The sequence below is a fragment of the Athene noctua genome, chromosome 13 (genome assembly GCF_965140245.1).
Source record: "Athene noctua chromosome 13, bAthNoc1.hap1.1, whole genome shotgun sequence".
Taxonomy (NCBI): domain Eukaryota; kingdom Metazoa; phylum Chordata; class Aves; order Strigiformes; family Strigidae; genus Athene; species Athene noctua.
The window spans coordinates 16,134,379-16,151,965 of record NC_134049.1 but is presented as its reverse complement, the minus strand read 5'-3'; the positions used below and the strand labels follow the sequence as shown (position 1 = coordinate 16,151,965).

The following is a 17,587-nucleotide window of genomic DNA, read 5'->3' as shown; positions in this document are numbered from 1 at the left end:
GGTCCCAAACGGCTGCAGTGGCCACGCCCCTTTCTGGCGCGTCACGACGGGGCGTGGCCACACTGTGGCCCGCCCCCTGGCGCGTGGGCGCGGCCCTTGGCGCCTGCGCCCCGGTTTCCGGTTTTTTCGCCCCCGCCGGCGGAGTGGCAGCCGTAGCCCGCGGCCAATCAGGCGGGGCCTAGCCGGGGATGCGCGCCAATAGGAGAGCTGTGGGGGCGGGCTCAGCGCGGCGATTGGTCGCGCCGCGCCCTTAAAGAGCGGCGCGGGGCGGGGCGCGGGGGGGGTCAGTGCGGGACGTGGCGGCGGAGCGGAGGGTGGGAGGGAGCGGCGCCATGACCCGTGAGTGCGGGCTGGGGCCGGGCTGGGCCTGAGGGAGCGGCGCCGGGACTCGTCCTGCGGGCTGGGGCCGGCTGGGGCGGTGGGGGGAGGCGGCGCTGTGGCCCCTGAGCGTGGGGCCGGGGCCGGGCCGTGGGGCCGGGGCTGGGCCTTGGGCTGGGCCGTTCTGAGACGGTCGCGCCGTCGCAGGCGGGAACCAGCGCGAACTGGCGCGGCAGAAGAACCTGAAGAAGCAGAGCGACTCGGGCAAGGGCAAGCGGCGGGACGACGGGCTCTCGGCCGCCGCCCGCAAGCAGAGGTGAGCGCCGGGCCAGGCCTGCCGACCCGCACCCTCCCCCCCCTCCTTCCCGGCCCCCTCCCGGTGGCGGTGCCGGTACCGCTGCCAGCCCGGCGACGCGCTCTCCCGCAGGGACTCGGAGATCATGCAGCAGAAGCAGAAGAAAGCTGACGAGAAGAAGGAGGGCGCCAAGTAGCCCGCGGCCCGGCCGGGCCGCCACCACCCCGGGGCCGGGCCGCCCGCCGGCAGGATGCCCAGCGCAGCCCCGGGGCCGGGCCGCCCCGCCGGGGACTCCGGCAGCGCCCTGCACCCTTCTCGGGTCCGTCTCCTATTAAAGTAGCTTGTGGAGCTCTGCAGGCTCCGTCTCCTCCCTCCGTGCGCCCGGGCGGGGGGAGGTGGGGGGCGGGGAGGCTGGGGCTGCCTGGGGAGCGGGAGGGGGCACCGTCGCCGTGCCCCCCCTCCCACCGCCGGGAGCGAGCGTCCGTGGCCGCGTCCCGTGGTGGTGAAGAAGAGGGACGGACCCAGCCACGGGTGTTGCGGTGTGGAGATGCTGTGTCTTCATGGTGAGGAACAAAGGTAGGGCCTGGCCTGGGAGGTGTCCGTGAGCATCACCTGGCGGGGTCAGAGCAGCCAGTGGGATTCCGAGTGCGGCCTCAGGCTGGGGGGAGCCTCGTGAGGGAGTTGTGGGCTGGGGGAGGTGGGGAGCAAATGCCCGGGGGGGGCGGGGGGCTGCTGGGAGCCCGGAGGAATGAAACCGGGAGGAGATTGCGCTGGAGGGGGGCAGGAAGGAGGGCTGGGGGGTGCGGGTCAGGGGATGGCGGCTGGGCCTCGCACGCACCGAGCAGCTCCCACAGCCGGCGGGACCAGCAGGTGCAGGAGCTGGAGCGGGGCAACCGCCTGCCCCCAGCATCTTTTCGGGGGATTGGCAGTGGAGGGGACGTGGAGCCGGAGCCAGCCCCTCTCCGGCGCTTGGTCCATTGGCAGTGCGGGGACGCTGAGGCCCAGCCCAGCGCTGTGGCCTTGGCTCTGGCCCACCCTCCTTTTCCCTCCCCTGCAGGGCTGCAAGCAGCGGTGTCAACCGGTCCCCCGGCCCCGGCAGGATGGAGCCCAGCGGGTCTGTCTTGCTCCCCCTGGCACGAGTGGCAGCAGCCCCTCGGTGGCCTGCAGCAGGGAAGGGTGGCTCAGGGCTCCCTAGGGTTGGCAGCCTCTGGCCTCAGTGGTGGTCTGTCTTCTCCATGAGCTGCAGAGCTCCACCGCACGCAGCGGTTGCCCCCAACATGCCTGGGCCGTGCCTGGGAGCTGAGTGCGGTTCCAGATGCAACACAAATGATAGCGAAGGGGAAAAGCTGGGGGAAAGTGCTCCCACTGCTCCCAGGGTCTGGTCCCACACCTTGCTTAGTGAGCAGCCCAGCTGGCTCCCATCTTGCTCCTGCTCCTCAGGACAGTCCAGGGCATGGCACAGCCCTCCCCCCGGGAATCCTGCCCTTATCCCTGGGCTGGGTGCTTGTCGGACCCTTCCTGCTGCCTTCATGTCCCCAGTCCCCTGGCGGATGCTGCTGGGGGAGCTGATGTCAAGGAGCAGCACACCGTGGGCTATGGGGAGGCAGGGCTGGGCAGTGCTCTGGTGCCAAGGGGGTCAGTGCTGCAGGGCTGCTGCTGAAGCAGGACCTGGCCCCACTTGGCAGTGGGACCCCCAGCCCCCCAAAAGTCTTGCCTCTCATGCCCGGTGCTGTTCCAGCTTGGTAATGTGGTTTGTTCCCAATCCACCAGCTACTCTGGACATCCCCACCTGCTGCGATGGACAGTCTGGTGCTGCTCCTGTGCCTCTGCCTGGGCCAGGGTGCCTGGGGGGGCTGTGGGATGCTGGAGGTGTCTCCTCTGAACTCACTGGTGCAGCAGGGAGCAAGACTTCCCTGTGCCCCTGTACCCTGCCAGCCCTGGCTGATACAAGGGGCAGGGGGATGTGGGTTCCTCTCCTCCTGCACCTCTGGTGCCACAAGCAGCAGTGGGGTGTGGGCACAGGGTGTGGCTGTGCCCTGGCTCCCCCTGGCCCAGCCCTTTGTGCTGGATGAGGAGTCACCGGTTACCTCCAGTGTGAGGGCAGGACCCTTCCTCTTGCCAAAGCGCCTGGCAGAGCCGTGAGGTCCCTCTGCCTCACCTGTTGGGGGGCTGGGGGCCAGCAGATGACACATGCCATGGTGAGGGGCCTGAGCCTGGTGACTGTGGGCAAGCAGCTGTGTCCCTCTCCCCAGCCCCAGGGTGCAGGGGTAGGGACTGACACCTTGGCACCGCAGTGGGAGCTGGGCAGAGCCTGGAGCTGCAGCTGCCCACGCTGCTGAGCAAGGGGGCTGTGCCTGTGCTGGAGGCCGAGCTCCGGTGCTGCCTGCAGCTGGCATGGCTGTAGCCCGGGTCTCCATCTGCCCAGGGGGCTGCCTTGGGGTGCGGGGAGTCCTCCCCCTGCCCCTGTGCTGGTGGGCAGTGCTGAGGAATGGGGATCCACAGCCAGGGCTGTCCTTTCACCCTCTATCACTGACCAGCTGTGGGGCTCTGATGTGGGGGGTCTGTACCTGCAGCAGTGGCACCCCCAGGCACGTGCACACCCCTGGCTGCCCTGTGGCTGCTGCCCTGCCTGACCAGGCTGGGATGTGCCACAGCATCCTGACATAGCTCCTGAACAACATGTTCTCCTCCGCCATCTCCCGCGGGGCTGTGCCCTCCCTGCAGGGATGCGGCATCCTCATGGCAGGGCCCTCATGGGGGATACAGGGGCTGTGTGGGGCTTTCCAGCCCCAGTGCCTGGGGGGCGGAGGTGCTCGTGAAGGTGCTGGGACAGTGGAGGAGCCTCAAGGACATTCGGCATCATCGGGCTTACCAACAACAGGCCTGGAGAAATGTGCCAGCAGCTCTGGGCAGGCTGCCCAGCTGCCCAGGCTCACGATGGGGCCTAGCAAGGCAGCGTTTCCCCATCAGTGGCCTGGCCCCACGGTGGCAGGGCAGGCAGGAGCACACGGGATCTGGCAGAGCCCCCCTGGCTGCAGCCAGACCCTGCAGGGCTCCTGCCAGCAGTGCTGCCTGCTTGGCTGCTGGAGCAGCTCAGGGTCTCCTGTAGAGCTGGGGACATCCCTGCTACCCCCTTCCCCCAAAGTGCTGCCTCTTGTGCTGCTGGGTCTGCTCGAAGTCCCCCTGCAGTTGCCCCAGCTCCTGCAGCTGGGAGAGGGTGTTCTTGGCCTCGAGCAGGGCGCAACGCAGCTGATTGTTCTTGCGGTGGGGTGAGACAGGTCCTGGCTGGGGCACAGCCCGGTGCACCAGGGAGCTCTGGGGCTGCAAGGATCCTTGCCCGGGCCTACCTGGGCAGTGTCCCCAAGCTGGCACTGCAGCCACCCAAGGACGGGCCCTGAGCGGGTCCCTGCATCTCCTGGGGAGGGTGAGGTGCGAGCACAGCCTCAGGATGCGCCAGTCGGGGACCCCACGGTGGCTGCACTGCCTCACGGGGACCGGGCCAGACCCCGGCTGCCATGGCAGGATGGGAAGGGATGGGACAGGAGCCACTGGAGCCAGGGCTGGGCACGATGCCCACAGGACCCCAGGGCCTGGCATTGTCCCCAGTGCCCTGGGGCAGGTGCTTGTCTGGGGCTCCTGTCCCTGCACTGGCTGGGTCAGGCCAGTGCCCTGATGGCTCACAGGCACCTTTAGGGCTGGTGCCCCCAGCATGGCATCGAGCTGGAGCCATCCCTGTGTCCTGGGGTGAGAGGGGGGGCAGCTCCTCCAGGGGCTCAGCTGGGGGCACTAGCCATGGGGTGAACGCCCTCCTGGAGCCCCAGACCCAAGGCCGGCGCTCCCTGCTCTGCCACGTCCCCAGCAGAGTTGCCCTGACAGAACCCTTGGCTGTGGCTGCTGCCTGGGTGAGGCAGGTTCTGGGGTGCTGCAGGCACCTCCGTGCCCACCCCCATGGCTGCAGCCTGCATGCGGGTGGATGGCACAGGCTCAGCCCAGAGTTTTATATAAAAATGTATTTAAGGAGCTATTTACAGTGAGCACACCGCCGGCGAGTGAGCAGAGACGCGGAGGCAGCCAGGACAGAGCCCTGCTGCCAGGCTGGCAGGCGGCACGCAGTGGGAGCTGCCTCCCTGCTTGGGAGCAGCCAGGGCCGAGCACCCCCCACCCCGGCTCGATCTGGCCAGCCCCTCGGGTGGCCCCAGCTCAGCACAAGATCCGTGTCCCTGGGAGCACCCACCTCCCGGGTCCCCCTTGGGCCCTCCAGGATGCCACCGTCTCCTAGGACAGGGTGTCAGGGGAGGCCAGTGGGACCCAGTGGGGCCAGGGCACAGGCACCAGGCATGGCTGGTACCAGCCCCAGCTGCTGCCGTGTGCAGGGCCGGGCACAGTCTGTCTTGGCAGGGACTATGTGGAGATGCTGATGCGCTGCGGGGTGCGTCGCCGGCGCAGGACGCGTGGGACAGGGCTGCTGCGCCGGTGTGGGGGGGAGCTGCGGAGGCAGAGAGGGCTCAGCAGCATCCACAAGTAGAGAAGGACGCAGGCCCAGCACGAGGACACCTTCACCCAGAAGGTTGCCCAGCTGCCATGCGTGAAGGTGGTCTCCAGCACCGCATTCTCGTAGCTGGTGGGAGAGGGCAGGCATTGGGCGCCCGAGAGATGCCGGCACAGGGGATCCCAGCACCAGCCGCCAGGTCACCCTGTGTCCCAGCAGCTGCACTGTGTCCCTGGGCACATCCCACCTGCGGTGGAGCACCCTCCCGGCCCCTCAGACCCCAGCCCGTCTCGCTGCAGCGCGCGGCTGCTGTTGGTGGGGGCTGTTGGTCAAAGCAGTGTGGTTCTGCGGGTGCAGGCGCCAGCCCAGTGATGCTGGCATGGCCCGGAGCAGAGCACCAGTGAGGAGCGCTCCCGAGTGGGGAGCAGGTCAGAGCTGGCGGGGTGATGATGCTGGGAGGGTGACAATGCTGGTGGAGCTGCAGTCCAGGCTGGGAGGCTGCACTATCGAGAGGGAAGGGGAGCAAGAGCAAGGTGGGCTGGGCAGCAGTGCAGGGCCCTCCCTACCTGAACCAGTTGGTGAGGGTCATCATGACGTAGAGCGAGGCGAGGAAGAAGACAAAGTGGAAGGCTGAGTAGCTGTAGACAACTCGATCTCGCTCATCCTGGATGATGCACTGTCCCCCTGCAGTCTCCTCCACTTGCTCACACGTCAGCTCGCCACCTGGGAGAGCACAGGGGCACGGCAGCTCCTGCACCCCCTCCTCACTGGCTGGAACACCCCCCGAGGGCAGGTCACCTGGCACCCACCCTGCACCCACCTCTCAACTCCTCCTCCATCTTCTCGGGGCAGCAGAAGCAACAGGAGGGTTTCTGCAGGGAGAGAGCAGTGTGGCAGCAACTGCTGTTAGGACAGTGTAGCCTGGCCCCATGGCCACTGCCACTGGGCTGAGCCCTGCCACAGGGTCTGGCCCCTCCTCCCCGTGCAGGGGGACCCTGGGAAGCCCCCCCATGCTTGGCTGGACACGAGGCTGGGACGGGGGGTTGGGGTGGCAGGTCTGGGATGCCCATGGCAGGAGGTGATGGGGTGCAGCTGGCGGCGGGCAGCATCCACACTCACTTTAAACTCGAAGCTGTAGACTTTGACCATCCATAGGGGCCCAAAGACCTCGGCGAGGTAGGAAGCTTCATTACTGTGCCCGGGAGAGAGGCAGAAGTCGTGATACAGGCACCCACTGCCCTGTGCCAGGCCCCCAGCCCGCCCCATGGATCCAGCGTGGCTGCAGAAGATGGGCAGTGCCATGCCTGCGGTCACCACGCTGCCCCTGCCCACCCGCAGATGTCCTGCCTGCTCTGGCCCTGCCACTCCTCGGGATGTCCCCTGGCTCCTCTGGCCGTGCCACATGCCAGGGACAGGGTCCCCGCACAGTGCCGGCCGTGCCGGAAGGGATGGTGCTGCGGGCACACGCACCATGCGAAGAGCACGCAGGTGTACATGATGGTGGCCCCCAGGACAGCAACAGTGGTGTCCTCCGTCTGCAGCTCGTCCTGCCGCATGCTGGGGAAGCAGATGGTGACGTTCTGCCCCTTGAAGAGCACTGCAGGGAGGCAGAGGTGAGATGGGCGCACGCCCCAGGAGGGGGTCTGCTGGTGGCAGGGGGGAGCACCCACCTCTTTCGGGGGGACGGCTGGACAGCGCAGAGAAGGTGAGGTACATCACGTAGCAGCTGATGATTGAGGACTGCAGCAGCCCTGACCGTGGCTGCTCTGCAAGGGTGGAGGGCAGAGCTGTCACCAGGGCCCCCACAGTGCCACGAGCTGGTGGATGGGCTCTGCATGGGCCCCTGCAGCCCACCCCAACGCTTTCCTGCCCAACACCCTGCACCCAGGCGCAGGAGGGGCCTGCGGGAGGTGGGAGCCCTGGGGTTATGGGTCCCCCCCGGGTGTTTGAGTGTTGGCCCTGAGCTGGGAGCCCCCAGCTGCCCACCCCAGCCCCAGGGTGCAGCCAGCTCTGCAGTGCAGTGGCCCGTGCCGAGCCGTGTCACGCGGTACTCACTGAGCCGCACACAGGGCGTAATGGAGACGAAGGACATGATGCCGCAGAGGCTGCCGTTGATGGTGAGCAGCACCTTGTTGAGGAGGCAGGCGGACGGGTGGGTGTAGTACTTGTAGAGGAAGGAGAAAGCAGCGGAGGCGAGGGTGTAGAAGGTGGCCGTGGCCAGCAGCACGGCCAGGTACCAGCGTTTGTCCTGCGCGGCGCCTGTCAGCCTGCCAGGAGAGTGGGTGAGAGCCGGCAGCAGGCAGGTGCCCGCCCGGCACCCTGACACTCACCAGTTCTTGTTCCAGGTGTGTGCGAAGGCCGTGATCAGCACCAGCTGGATGAGGATGAAGGCGAAGCCCCCGCAGACACCCATGTAGTGCCAGGCTGGGGGGGGAGGGCAGAGGTGGGGCTGGCACCGGGGGCACGTTGGGGCCTGGGATGCCAGCTTTGGTGGGGTGGGGGACACACCTTGAATGAAGCCATCCTCGGGGATGAAGAAGCTGGCAGCCCAGAGCCCCACCAGCACCAGCAGCTTCAGGAACCAGAACCTGCAGGGCAGCGAGTGTCAGGGGGACAGGGCCCCCGGCAGCTCCCCCAGCAGCCCCTCCAGCCCTGTGCTCCATCCCTGTACCCGTTGTGGAGCTGAGCGCGGCAGTCGGTGCTGGAGCGCACGTTGAGGAGCAGGGCAGCCTGTGCCAGGTGGAAGCAGGCGGTGCCGAAGCAGACCCGATACACGGCCGAGGAGCCCACCAGTTGCTCGCAGTCTGTTCCCCCAGGCAGGTGGTCGCACAGCGCCACCCAGAAGGGCAGCTGCAGGCACAGAGAGCGATGGGACAGGGCTGCTGATGGGCCCAGCACCCTTCAGCGTCCATGGGATCCAGCGCCCTTGAACTCCTGACCCTCCAGCATTCCCAATACCTTCTCCACCCCCAATACCTCTGAGACCCCCAGCACCCCAATGCTGGGCAAGTCTCGCACCTTCAGTACCCCTGGCACTGCTCCCTCCTTGGTGCTCCCAGCAACCTTGGCACTCCCAGCAGCCCTGTTACTCCTAGTATCCCCAACATCCCAGTTCTCTCAGCTCCCCGGCAATTCTGGCACCTCCAGTGCTCCTGGGACCCCTAAATGCCGTGGGGATGCCTGGCACCTCAGCACCCTCAGTGCCTCTGGGACCTCCAGCACCCTCAGTGCCCCTGGGACCCCCAGCACCTCAGCACCCTGCGTGTCCCAGCTCCCACCATCACCTTCTCCTTGACAGCCTGGGCCACAGTGCGGGACAGCATGAGGCAGCACACGGCAGAGGCCAGGACGTGCAGGAGTGTGTAGAGGATGCGGGTGCCCGTGGACAGGCGGAGCCCACGGCAGGATCTGCAGCCACAGCAGCAGCACAGCTGGGGGGGAGCATGGTCAGGGGGGGTCCCACTGGGCCAGAGCTGCTTCCCAGACTGGCCTGTCACCCCCAGCCCGGTCCAGCCCCATCCCCATCCCCATCAGTCCCCTCAGTCCCACCTGGCAGAGCAGCGAGTGCAGGAGGCGGCCCTGTGTCCGTGTGCCCGCCATGGCCCGGCTCAGCTCAGCTCGGCCCCCGCTGCCCTGACGGGATTAGGGGGATTGTCGGCTCGGCCCGCCCCGCCATCTGCTCGCTGCTACCTCCCGGCAGCCCCTCTTGGGGCGCTCTGCCGGGGGCCTGTCCAGGGTCCACCGGTGACTGCCGGCCATGGGGATCCCTGCCTGGGACCCCAGCCCCTCACCTGGGCAGGATGAGGCCGCGGCAATCAGCCTGGGCACGGGCTGGTGTGGTGGGTGTGTGGGGTCCGTGGGATGCTGGCCCCTGTATGGCGACGGCTGGTCCCAGAGCAGTGTGGCTGGGGGACGTGGGGGTACCATCGTGTTTGGGCTCGCTCAGCATCAAGGCTCCCTTTGCCCTTTCTCCCCCGCAGCGAGGAGGCTATGGGGGGCAGGACACTGAAGGGGACAGAGCCAGGACAGGTGACCCCAGCAGTCAGAGGGATGCTCTGTGTCTCAGTGTCGTGCTCGGCAGCGAGGCTGGAGGCAGAGGCCTTCCTCTGCCAGTGTGGCTGTTGCTTGGAGACTGGCTGGGCACCCGGCTGCTGGTGGGAGGCGACAAGCGGCTGCCTTCACAGCTCTGGGGTTTGTTTTATTTTTCCCCTCTCTTTCACAGGTTAAAGTGTTTTTCTCTCAACTCACAACTTTATTTTTGCTTTTGTGCTTTCTGTTTTCTCCCCGTCCTGCTGCAGGGGGAGTGTGTGTGGGTGCTCAGATGCTGGCTGGGGCCAGCTCACCACAGCCCCCCACAATCCCAGGGGACATCTTGGGCGGGCTCATCCCAACACAACGTCCCTGTACTGGGAGCAGGGGAGCCGGGGGGGCAAAGGGCCCCAGAGGCTGCCACAGAGGAGGGTCAGTGCGTGGTACAGCAGGCACAGAAGATGGAGGAGCTGGCACCAGGTCCAGGGCATGAGGCCGCTCTTGGGGCAGGTTTCTGTTGGACTCCCTGGCGTGGCACAGCCACAGGCACACGCAGGCACTGTGGGGACAGGGCAGGGCACAGGCTGCCGAGGTGCGGCAGGGCCGGTGCAAGGCCCTGACGCCCACCTGGACAGCTGTCAGCCGAGTTGGCCCTGTGCAGGGCGCCCAGCTGCCTGGCAGGGCCAGTGAGCTGGGCACGACCAGACCCCGGGATGAAGTGCTGCAGGCTCAGTGCTCTCTGGCCCCTGTCCTGCTCCCCAGTGTCCGCCTGGGACTGCAGCCGCTGCCTGCGCCACCGGGCAGAGCAGCCATGTCGGCTGTCCAGCCTCAGCCCCCGCGATGAGCCCGCAGCTCCTCACACTGCGGTCTGCAGGCCTCACGTCTCCCCACGTCTCCAGCCTGGGCACCCGGCCCTGCCGAGCAGGCACAGAGTGCCACCATAGTTCGGCCCCCCCGGCATCACAGGCCGATGGCAGCTTCCAGACGGCAGCGTCCAGACAGCACCAGGGGTGCCGAGGTGGCCCTGGCAGCTGCGTGGCCGTGCCCGGCAGGACTCCGCACCCATCTGAGCACCCGCTGCCCCACAGCCACCCCCAGAGGGACACGTCCCCCTGCCACACGCCTGGGTCAGCCCGAGGTTTTGCCTTCGCAGGCAGCGCCCCGGCTCCTGCCCCGGCGGCTGAGCTCTGAGCAGCGCGGGGACCTGCGCGGGAAGGGCTCCCCGCCCGCAGCACCCCGAGCCGCCGGCTGCCCCACGGAGCGCGGGGCGCAGCCTGTCCCGAGGGGACGCGGTGTCCCCGTCGGGGTGCGGAGGGGGGGACAGACGGAGCCGTGCCCCGGGACACGACCCCTGGGATCTCCCACTTCCAGGCAGCGCCCGATAGAGACAGTTCGGCCTCCGCTGCGGCGGCGCGGGGCCCGTCCCGTCCTTCCATCGCGTGTGACCGCGGCGGGAGCCAGATCCGGATCCCTGTAACCCTCTTACCCGGCTTAGCGCCTGCCCGGGGGCGGCGGGCAGGGCTGCGCCCGCCCCGCACAGACCCCGCGGCCCGGCAGCGCCCGGAGCCGCCGGCACCGAGTCCCCTCCCCTCCCCGGAGCCCCCAGCCCGGCCCCTCGGGCTCCGCAGCGCCCGCCGGCGGCGGGACGGGGCCGCTGCCCGGGAAGCGGCGGCAGTGGCGGCGGAGGAGGAGCGGGGGGGAGGAGGAGGAGGAGGAGGAGCCGGGGCCAGCGGCCGGGCCCGACCGCCCACCTCCCCCCCACCGCGGCCGCCCCTCCCGCCGGTTCCGGCGGAGGCACGTGACCAGAAGCTGGACGCGCCACCACCTCCACGTGACCGGAAGCGGGAGCCGGCGGCGGCGGGATGGCGGCGGAGGGGGACGTGGAGCTGGAGCTGGAGACGGAGCCCAACGGCTCCGGGGGCGGCGGCGATGGGGCGGGCGGGCGGGCAGCAGAGAAGCCGCGGAAGCACGACAGCGGCGCGGCGGACCTGGAGCGCGTCACAGACTACGCGGAGGAGAAGGAGATCCAGAGCTCCAACCTGGAGACGGTGCGGCGGGACGGGACGGGACGGGACGGGACGGGACAGGACCGGGGTGGGGGGCCGGGCCCTGAGCACCGCGGTGCTCGTCCCGGCCGGGCGCGGCCCTGACCCGCCCGGTGACTGTGCTCGTCCTGACAGGCCATGTCGGTGATTGGAGACCGGAGGTCCCGGGAGCAGAAGGCGAAGCAGGAGAGGTAACTGCCCGCGCTCGCTCGGGGCTCTGAGCAGCGGCCCCGCCGGGGTCCCTCCCGCACCGGGCCCCGACCTTCCCCGGGAGCTGGGGTGGGCGCCCGGCCTCCTCCTGGAGCCCATCCCGCCGTACAGCCGTGTGGGCGGCCGGGGTCGGGATCGGCGCAGGGGATGCCGGTCACCGGAGGGGGGGCTGGTCGGTCACCGGAGGTTTGTCTGTCTCTCGCCGCAGGGAGAAGGAACTGGCAAAAGTGACCATCAAGAAGGAGGACCTGGAGCTGATTGTGAGTAGGGGCGGGCGGTGGCGTGTCCCGACCCTCGGGTGCAGCTGCCATCTCGTCACCGAGGCTGCACCCAGAGGACCCCAGAGCCCCTGGGGTGGGCAGCTGGGCGGCCCCCCCAGCCCGGCCCCCACACGGTTCCTGCGGCTATTTCCCTGCAGATGACGGAGATGGAGATCTCCCGGGCGGCCGCGGAGCGCAGCCTGCGTGAGCACATGGGGAACGTGGTGGAGGCACTCATCACCCTCACCAACTGAGCACCGGGCGGCCTCTGACCTCACCCAATAAAGGCACTGGTGGGAGCGGGCTGTCAGTGTGGTCCGCACAGCACCGGGCACCTGCCCTGGGAACACACGTGGCACTGGGGAACCCATGACCGGAGCAGGACGAGGGGACCTGCCTGAGATACTCTTCCCACTTTTAACCTCGTCCCTGCCAGGGCAGCAGCTCCCATCACTCAGTTGTCCCTTTGTCCCTGCTCAGGGGCTGGCGGGTGCACCCCAGGCCTGGCAGCACCATGCTGGCCCTTCCCACCTCACTGGGGTGGCCTGGGTGAGCTGGGCGAGGTTGCACTGGGGCAGGCGGTCAGAGAGAAGCCTGGAACCCCCGGCTCAGGGCCTGGAAACATGAGGACTATTGTTAAATGTCACCCCTGGGACTGTGCCACCTGTCTCCCATCCTTGGGGAGCTGCAGCCCCTGGCACAAGGGTGACAGTCACCCTCACACACCCACACACCACCCTCACCTGCCCATCGGGATGGCCACGCTCCACGGACAGCAGGGCCAGAACATGTAAGAAAACTTTTAATCAAACTGACCCTCTCCCCCCACCCCCCCACCCCCCGGGTAGAAAAGCCAAGCCCTGCAGGAACAGGGTGAGGAGATGGGGGCACCGCTGTTCCACACCAAAAAAAGGGCCCAAATGGTCGACAGGGGAGGTACAAGCAATAGGGAGATGCTGTGGGCCAGACAGCTATAAAAGTCCGCTAATTTCCCCAGAAGTGGGTGTGCTGGAGCTGGAGGTGTTGCTGTGCTCCCGCCCAGCCCCGTCAGGTGCTGCCGAGACCATCGTGACGGCGGCACAGCCACGGGCCTGGACAGCGCCCACAGGGCCCGTCCCCCGCAGTGCTGGGCAGGGAGCCCCCCAGGCTGCCGCAGCGCTGGGACAGGCATGGCCCAGGGGCAGGAGAAAGGCTTGTCACTGCACAAGTCCTGGCACGGTCCTGTGTCCCTCGTCCCTGCCGTGGCTTCCGGCAGCTGGCAGAGAAGCGCGCTCCTGCCCGCGGACTTAAGTGGTTTTCCGCTTCTTGGCTGAGGGTCTCTCAAAGACGTCCCGTACGCCTGCTGCTTTCTGCTTAAAGAACTTGGTGTTCTGGGCACTCTCCTGTCCCCAGGCCGAGTCAAAGGAGGTGGTGTCCTGGTCCACCAAATGCGTGTACTTCGTCCGCCCTGAACGCCCGAAGTTCTTGACCTGGGGAGCAGAACAGCTGGTGAGCAGCTGTCTAGCAAGGACGCGGGGACCTGCTACCCCCACCCTTGACCCCTCGGGCCAGCACCCACTGGCCAGTGTACCCACCTGCATGACTTTGGGCAGGATGGTCTTGTTGAAGTGGTCCTCAAGGGTCGGGGCACTGAAGTCTCTCTTGTACACCTCCTCATCCTCATCCTGCGGGAGAGGGATGTGCCTGCTCAGCCTGCCAGTTCCTGGCAAGTGCCAGCAGCCCATGAAAAGTAGGGAAGAGCCACCAGCAGCCCGTGGTGGCTGCCGCGGTGCCTGCAGTGCTATTGACCTACTACTGAGGGGGGGACACACGCAGGCGTTGTGCCTCAGCCTGCTTCTGGCAGCCGCCCTCATGTCCCTTCCCCAGAGCTGCAGCCTGCGCAGAGCCGGCTCGGTTCCGAGAGGGTCCATCAGCCCCAGCAGTGGCGTGGGGATGGCTCCATCTCAGTGGGGAACCCTCAGCCTGCTCCAGTGAGGCAGCGCAGGCTGGCTCCGGGCGGAACCACGCACGTCTCACAAGCCAGCACCTCGCAGGCTGCTGTGGCCTCGCTGCTCGCCCTCTCTCGCCCATGTTGGTGTCACCAAGAGCTGGCCACGCTCAGATCACCTCGGTTGCTTCAGCCTCCCAGGGCTGCTTCCCAGGGCACTGCAGTGGGGGCTCCCCGCAAGGAGATGTCCCCGGGGTCTCGTGCAGCCCCGCTGGCATACAGACCCAGCCCTGCTGCTGGTGTGGCTGGGCCCTTGCTCACCACTCACCATGAAGAAGGCTCCTCGGTGGTAGTACTTCTGCAGGAACTTGTATTTGCCCTTCACTGCCTTGTTGGTGATGACCTTGCCATTGGCCCGAAGCTCAGCGCGGCGCTCCTCCTCTGTCAGGTTCCGCATGCGCTCAATCTCCGCCTTCTCCTTCTCCATGCTGGGCAGGACAAACCCTTGAGAGCCCCCGTCCCTGCAGCACCCTCCCACCAGAGCTGCTCTTGCGAGCCATGGGATTACGCATTTGCTGATGGGGAGCACAGACTCCCCACGGGTAGGCAGGAAGGGCTGCGGGCACATGGTCTGGCTCAGACCATGCTGCCAAAGGGAAGCCCGAGGAAGAGACTCCAGCTGCCCGCGGGGCCCGGGCCTGCATTCCCAGCCTTGGCTTTATGCAGATGATACTTACGCTTCTCGTTCTTCACGGTCCCGTTTGATACGCTTCAGCTCGCGTACTTTCCAGGCCTCATACTCCTCTTCGTCATTCTCATCATCTGTATCGAGAGCATCCAGCGCTGCCAGCGAGCGCTTGTTCTCCTCCAGCTCCTTCTTTGCTTCCTCTTCTACGATCTGCAGTGAGGACCAAGCTAAGCCTGCTGCAGTGACTGCCCCCACGCCACCCCAAATCCACCCTCAGCACCTTCAGTGTGTACTTGCGTCTCTCCTCCGCCAGCCGCTTTGCCTCCTGCTCCAGCTCCTTCTGCTTCAGCGCTTCTGCTTCTCGCTCCTGAACTGTGATCCGGTCCTTCCTGCAGGCAGGGACCACAACAGCCTTCAGCCCCACAGCGAGGGAGACACAGCAGTGGTGTCTGCTCGGCCCCCAGCTCCTGTGTGCTCGCCCAGGGGTGAACCCACATCCATTTCACCCACTTGCGGATGAAGACAGGTTTGAGACGTGGCTCCATTTCATCCTCGCTGTCCGTGTACTCCTCATACTCAGACTCTGACTCAGACTCTTCTCCGGATCGACCCTCATCTTCCAACTCCATCACTTCCATCTCCTCGGTTTTCCTCTCCTGTGCTCGCTGGCGCATCATCCCGCGCCGACGCTCTATCTCCTAACAGAGACAAACAGAGCGGAGTCAGATGAACAGCCCCGCTACTGCTCCCCTCTCACTATCCTGTTAAAAATGTGCAGTGTCTGGAGTGCTGGCTCTGAGACAATAAACCTGTCCCTCCGGAAGCACGGTGGCCTCTCCCAGCATCCCGTCCCACGCAAGAGGACAGTGACCCTCCAGTTAAGTCACAGCCAGCTGTGACACTTGCCCAGCTCCACCAGACAGCCCCCATGCCTGTGCAAAAGGCAGTTCCAGCCTGTGCCGTCAGGAGCTTCCCCAGGCCTGTTATTCAGCTCTGCAAGCGCACCTCATCATCAATCTCCTCCTCCTCCTCCTCGCTGGTGTCCTCCCGCTCCAGGCGCCAAGCTTCCCCCTCCACCTCAGAGTCACTTTCTCCAACCACTTCAGGCTCCACGATTTTACGGTGTCTTGCCAGCCTGCGACAGACCACAGTTGAACAACAGCACTTCAGATGTAAACAAGCTGCAGGAAGTTACTATTCATGAATCGTTCCTAACGAGAGTGTGGTAGTTGCTGGAACTGCTGAGTGCGGGCAAACCCCCCATGTTCCTTCTCAGGAGGCTAGAAGGGCCGGGCACCGGCAGCTCCTCCCTGCCCATGCTCCGAGTAGGAACGGAGCTCCCAGCGGAAGCCTCCCCGTTACTGGGACTGAAAACTGTAGCAGCTCCATGGGAGGAAGCAAATGGCACTTGGTTACTCCCTGCCTGGAGCATGCTTTCCATGACCCTGTAAACTTCCCACTACCCCAAGCATCAGCATGTTGTGCTAGTTTTTATTTCTGAACCCGTTTTTACTTGCACCCCCTCAGCCACACACAGACATGGGGCAGTGCCCTGGGAAACAGTGACTCCGGGTTGGAAGGGCTCCTCACACCAGGGCTGGAGCCCACGGCACGCTGCAGCACAGACGCGAGAAAAGCCAGAAACTTTCCTGTGCTGCCTGGGGAACGTTCCCAGCTTCCGCCCGGCTTTCCTGCAGCCCCTCACTGCTGCGCGGGGTCTGGACTCCCCAGCCCTCTGCACAGGGAAGCACGGCAGGAGCACGGCTCCCCGCCAACCCCAGCACTCACCGCTCCTCCACATCTTCAGCGATGCGGTTCTGGAGGCGCCGGAGCCGAGGGTCGTTGGCGAGTTCCTCCTCCTGCTCCTCGGGCTCCACCTCCTGCTCCTTCGCCTTCTTGATGAACTGGAACTCCTCATCCTCCTCCTCCGAGGACTCCATGGGCGCATAGTCGGGCCGCTTCCCCGACACATACCGCTTCACCTTCACCTTCTCCATGGAGAGCTCGCCTGCGGGCGACCGGGCCGTCATCAGGGGCGCCGCGCCCGGGCCGGCGCTTCCCCGCCTCGCGACGGGACCGGCCCCGGCCGCGGCCCCCCCACTCACCCTTCTCGTTGCGGACGGGCACGGCGCCCGCCGTGGACTGGATCGGCGGCTGCTTCATGAGGGCGCTGGGCACCGACATGGCGGCGGCGGGGCTGGGGCCGGGCCGGAGTCGAGCAGTGGCCGCTGACAACGGCTCCTCGCAGCCGCTCACCCGGAAGCGGAACCGTGCTCCTACTTCCGCCGGAAGCGGAACTCGCCCGCGGCGGGTGACCAGAAGTGGTCCCCAGCGGGGTCACTGCCGGGGCGGGGCCGGGGCGTGGCGTGGCCGCGGCGCGCCCCCGAGCCCCGCGTTCGGGAGGCACTCGGCGGGGTTGTGCCGGGCCCTGTCACCGCGCCTAAGCCCCGCGCGCGGGGGGCGCCGGTCACTGCGGGCTCCCGCTGCCGCCGGGGGGAGGCTCCTTTCCCTCCCGCGGCTGCGCGGTTTTTCCGCCATCCCCCGAGGCGCCGGGAAGGACCGTCGCACGCGGGGTCCCTCCAGGCGGCGGGACAGCACTGGGGCAGGGATCCCGCTGGCCGGCCGGGGGAGCCTGGCTCCAGCCTCCCGCCTGGGGTGCGATTCGCCGGGGGCCTCTGGCCGCGTCTGGCCGGTGCCGCAGCGGCTGCAGGGCCCCGGCCGTCGCCTGTTGCCGCCCTCTCGGGTACGAAGGTGTTTTGTGCGGGGCTGGGGGGCAAATGACGAACGCAGAGGCTGAGCCGGACACCTGGACACTGAGTGCTTGGCATCACCTGTAACCCCTGTGGGGCCTTGCGGGCCATGGGGCACAGCCTGCAGGGACCAACAGCCCTGGCCGGGTCGCCACATTCCACCCGGCACAGCCTGGGAGAACCGCTGCTCCTTCGGAGTGCAGCAGGGCACAGTGGCAAAGCTGCCAGTGGGTCTGTGCTGTGCCCACCGCGGCGGCTCTCAGGGCTGAGCCAGGGCTGGGCGGTTGCAGCTGCTGCCTCCACCAGCCGGAGCCGAGCCCCAGCCCCCCTGCTCTGCCTGCACACAGACAGCCCTGCCACGGCCCAGCGCTGCTGCCCAGCGCCCAGGCAGTGAGGGCGAGCTGCGTGTTGCTCTCGGGATGGCTGGTGCAGGGAGGCAGGGCTGCTCCTGGAGCAGCAGGACCCTCCCACAAAGCTGGGGGAGCCCCTGGGCTTCCCGGTGGTACTGGCGGTGGCGTATGTGTCAGGAAGAGCCAGGGCTGCTTCGTGGCAGGCGTGAGGGGTTTTTTGTAAGCA

The 17,587-nt window shown here is 67.2% G+C and overlaps 4 protein-coding genes across 4 annotated transcripts; 2 read left to right on the top strand and 2 right to left on the bottom strand.

Moving 5' to 3' along the window:
- Positions 1–283: 283 nt before the first annotated feature.
- Positions 284–969, top strand: SERF2 (small EDRK-rich factor 2). Its single transcript, XM_074916980.1, has 3 exons — positions 284–339; positions 526–634; positions 746–969. The coding sequence occupies exons 1-3, from the start codon at positions 333–335 to the stop codon at positions 807–809; spliced, it is 180 nt and encodes a 59-aa protein (XP_074773081.1). The 5' UTR covers positions 284–332; the 3' UTR covers positions 810–969.
- A 3,661-nt stretch (positions 970–4,630) lies between these two features.
- Positions 4,631–8,724, bottom strand: SERINC4 (serine incorporator 4). Its single transcript, XM_074917158.1, has 12 exons — positions 8,652–8,724; positions 8,387–8,533; positions 7,774–7,952; positions 7,611–7,690; positions 7,433–7,526; positions 7,158–7,369; positions 6,773–6,868; positions 6,573–6,699; positions 6,222–6,294; positions 5,923–5,974; positions 5,669–5,825; positions 4,631–5,231 (listed from the first exon to the last, which is right to left on the bottom strand). Exons 1-12 carry the CDS (start codon positions 8,700–8,702, stop codon positions 5,015–5,017), a joined length of 1,485 nt encoding a protein of 494 aa, XP_074773259.1. The 5' UTR covers positions 8,703–8,724; the 3' UTR covers positions 4,631–5,014.
- Positions 8,725–10,861: 2,137 nt separating this feature from the next.
- Positions 10,862–11,945, top strand: HYPK (huntingtin interacting protein K). The gene is made up of 4 exons (XM_074917342.1): positions 10,862–11,179; positions 11,312–11,367; positions 11,595–11,646; positions 11,805–11,945. Exons 1-4 carry the CDS (start codon positions 10,994–10,996, stop codon positions 11,898–11,900), a joined length of 390 nt encoding a protein of 129 aa, XP_074773443.1. The 5' UTR covers positions 10,862–10,993; the 3' UTR covers positions 11,901–11,945.
- A 536-nt stretch (positions 11,946–12,481) lies between these two features.
- MFAP1 (microfibril associated protein 1) lies at positions 12,482–16,530 on the bottom strand. Its single transcript, XM_074916998.1, has 9 exons — positions 16,367–16,530; positions 16,050–16,269; positions 15,267–15,396; positions 14,772–14,959; positions 14,542–14,650; positions 14,311–14,471; positions 13,902–14,061; positions 13,221–13,310; positions 12,482–13,115 (listed from the first exon to the last, which is right to left on the bottom strand). The coding sequence occupies exons 1-9, from the start codon at positions 16,443–16,445 to the stop codon at positions 12,933–12,935; spliced, it is 1,320 nt and encodes a 439-aa protein (XP_074773099.1). The 5' UTR covers positions 16,446–16,530; the 3' UTR covers positions 12,482–12,932.
- Positions 16,531–17,587: the final 1,057 nt, after the last annotated feature.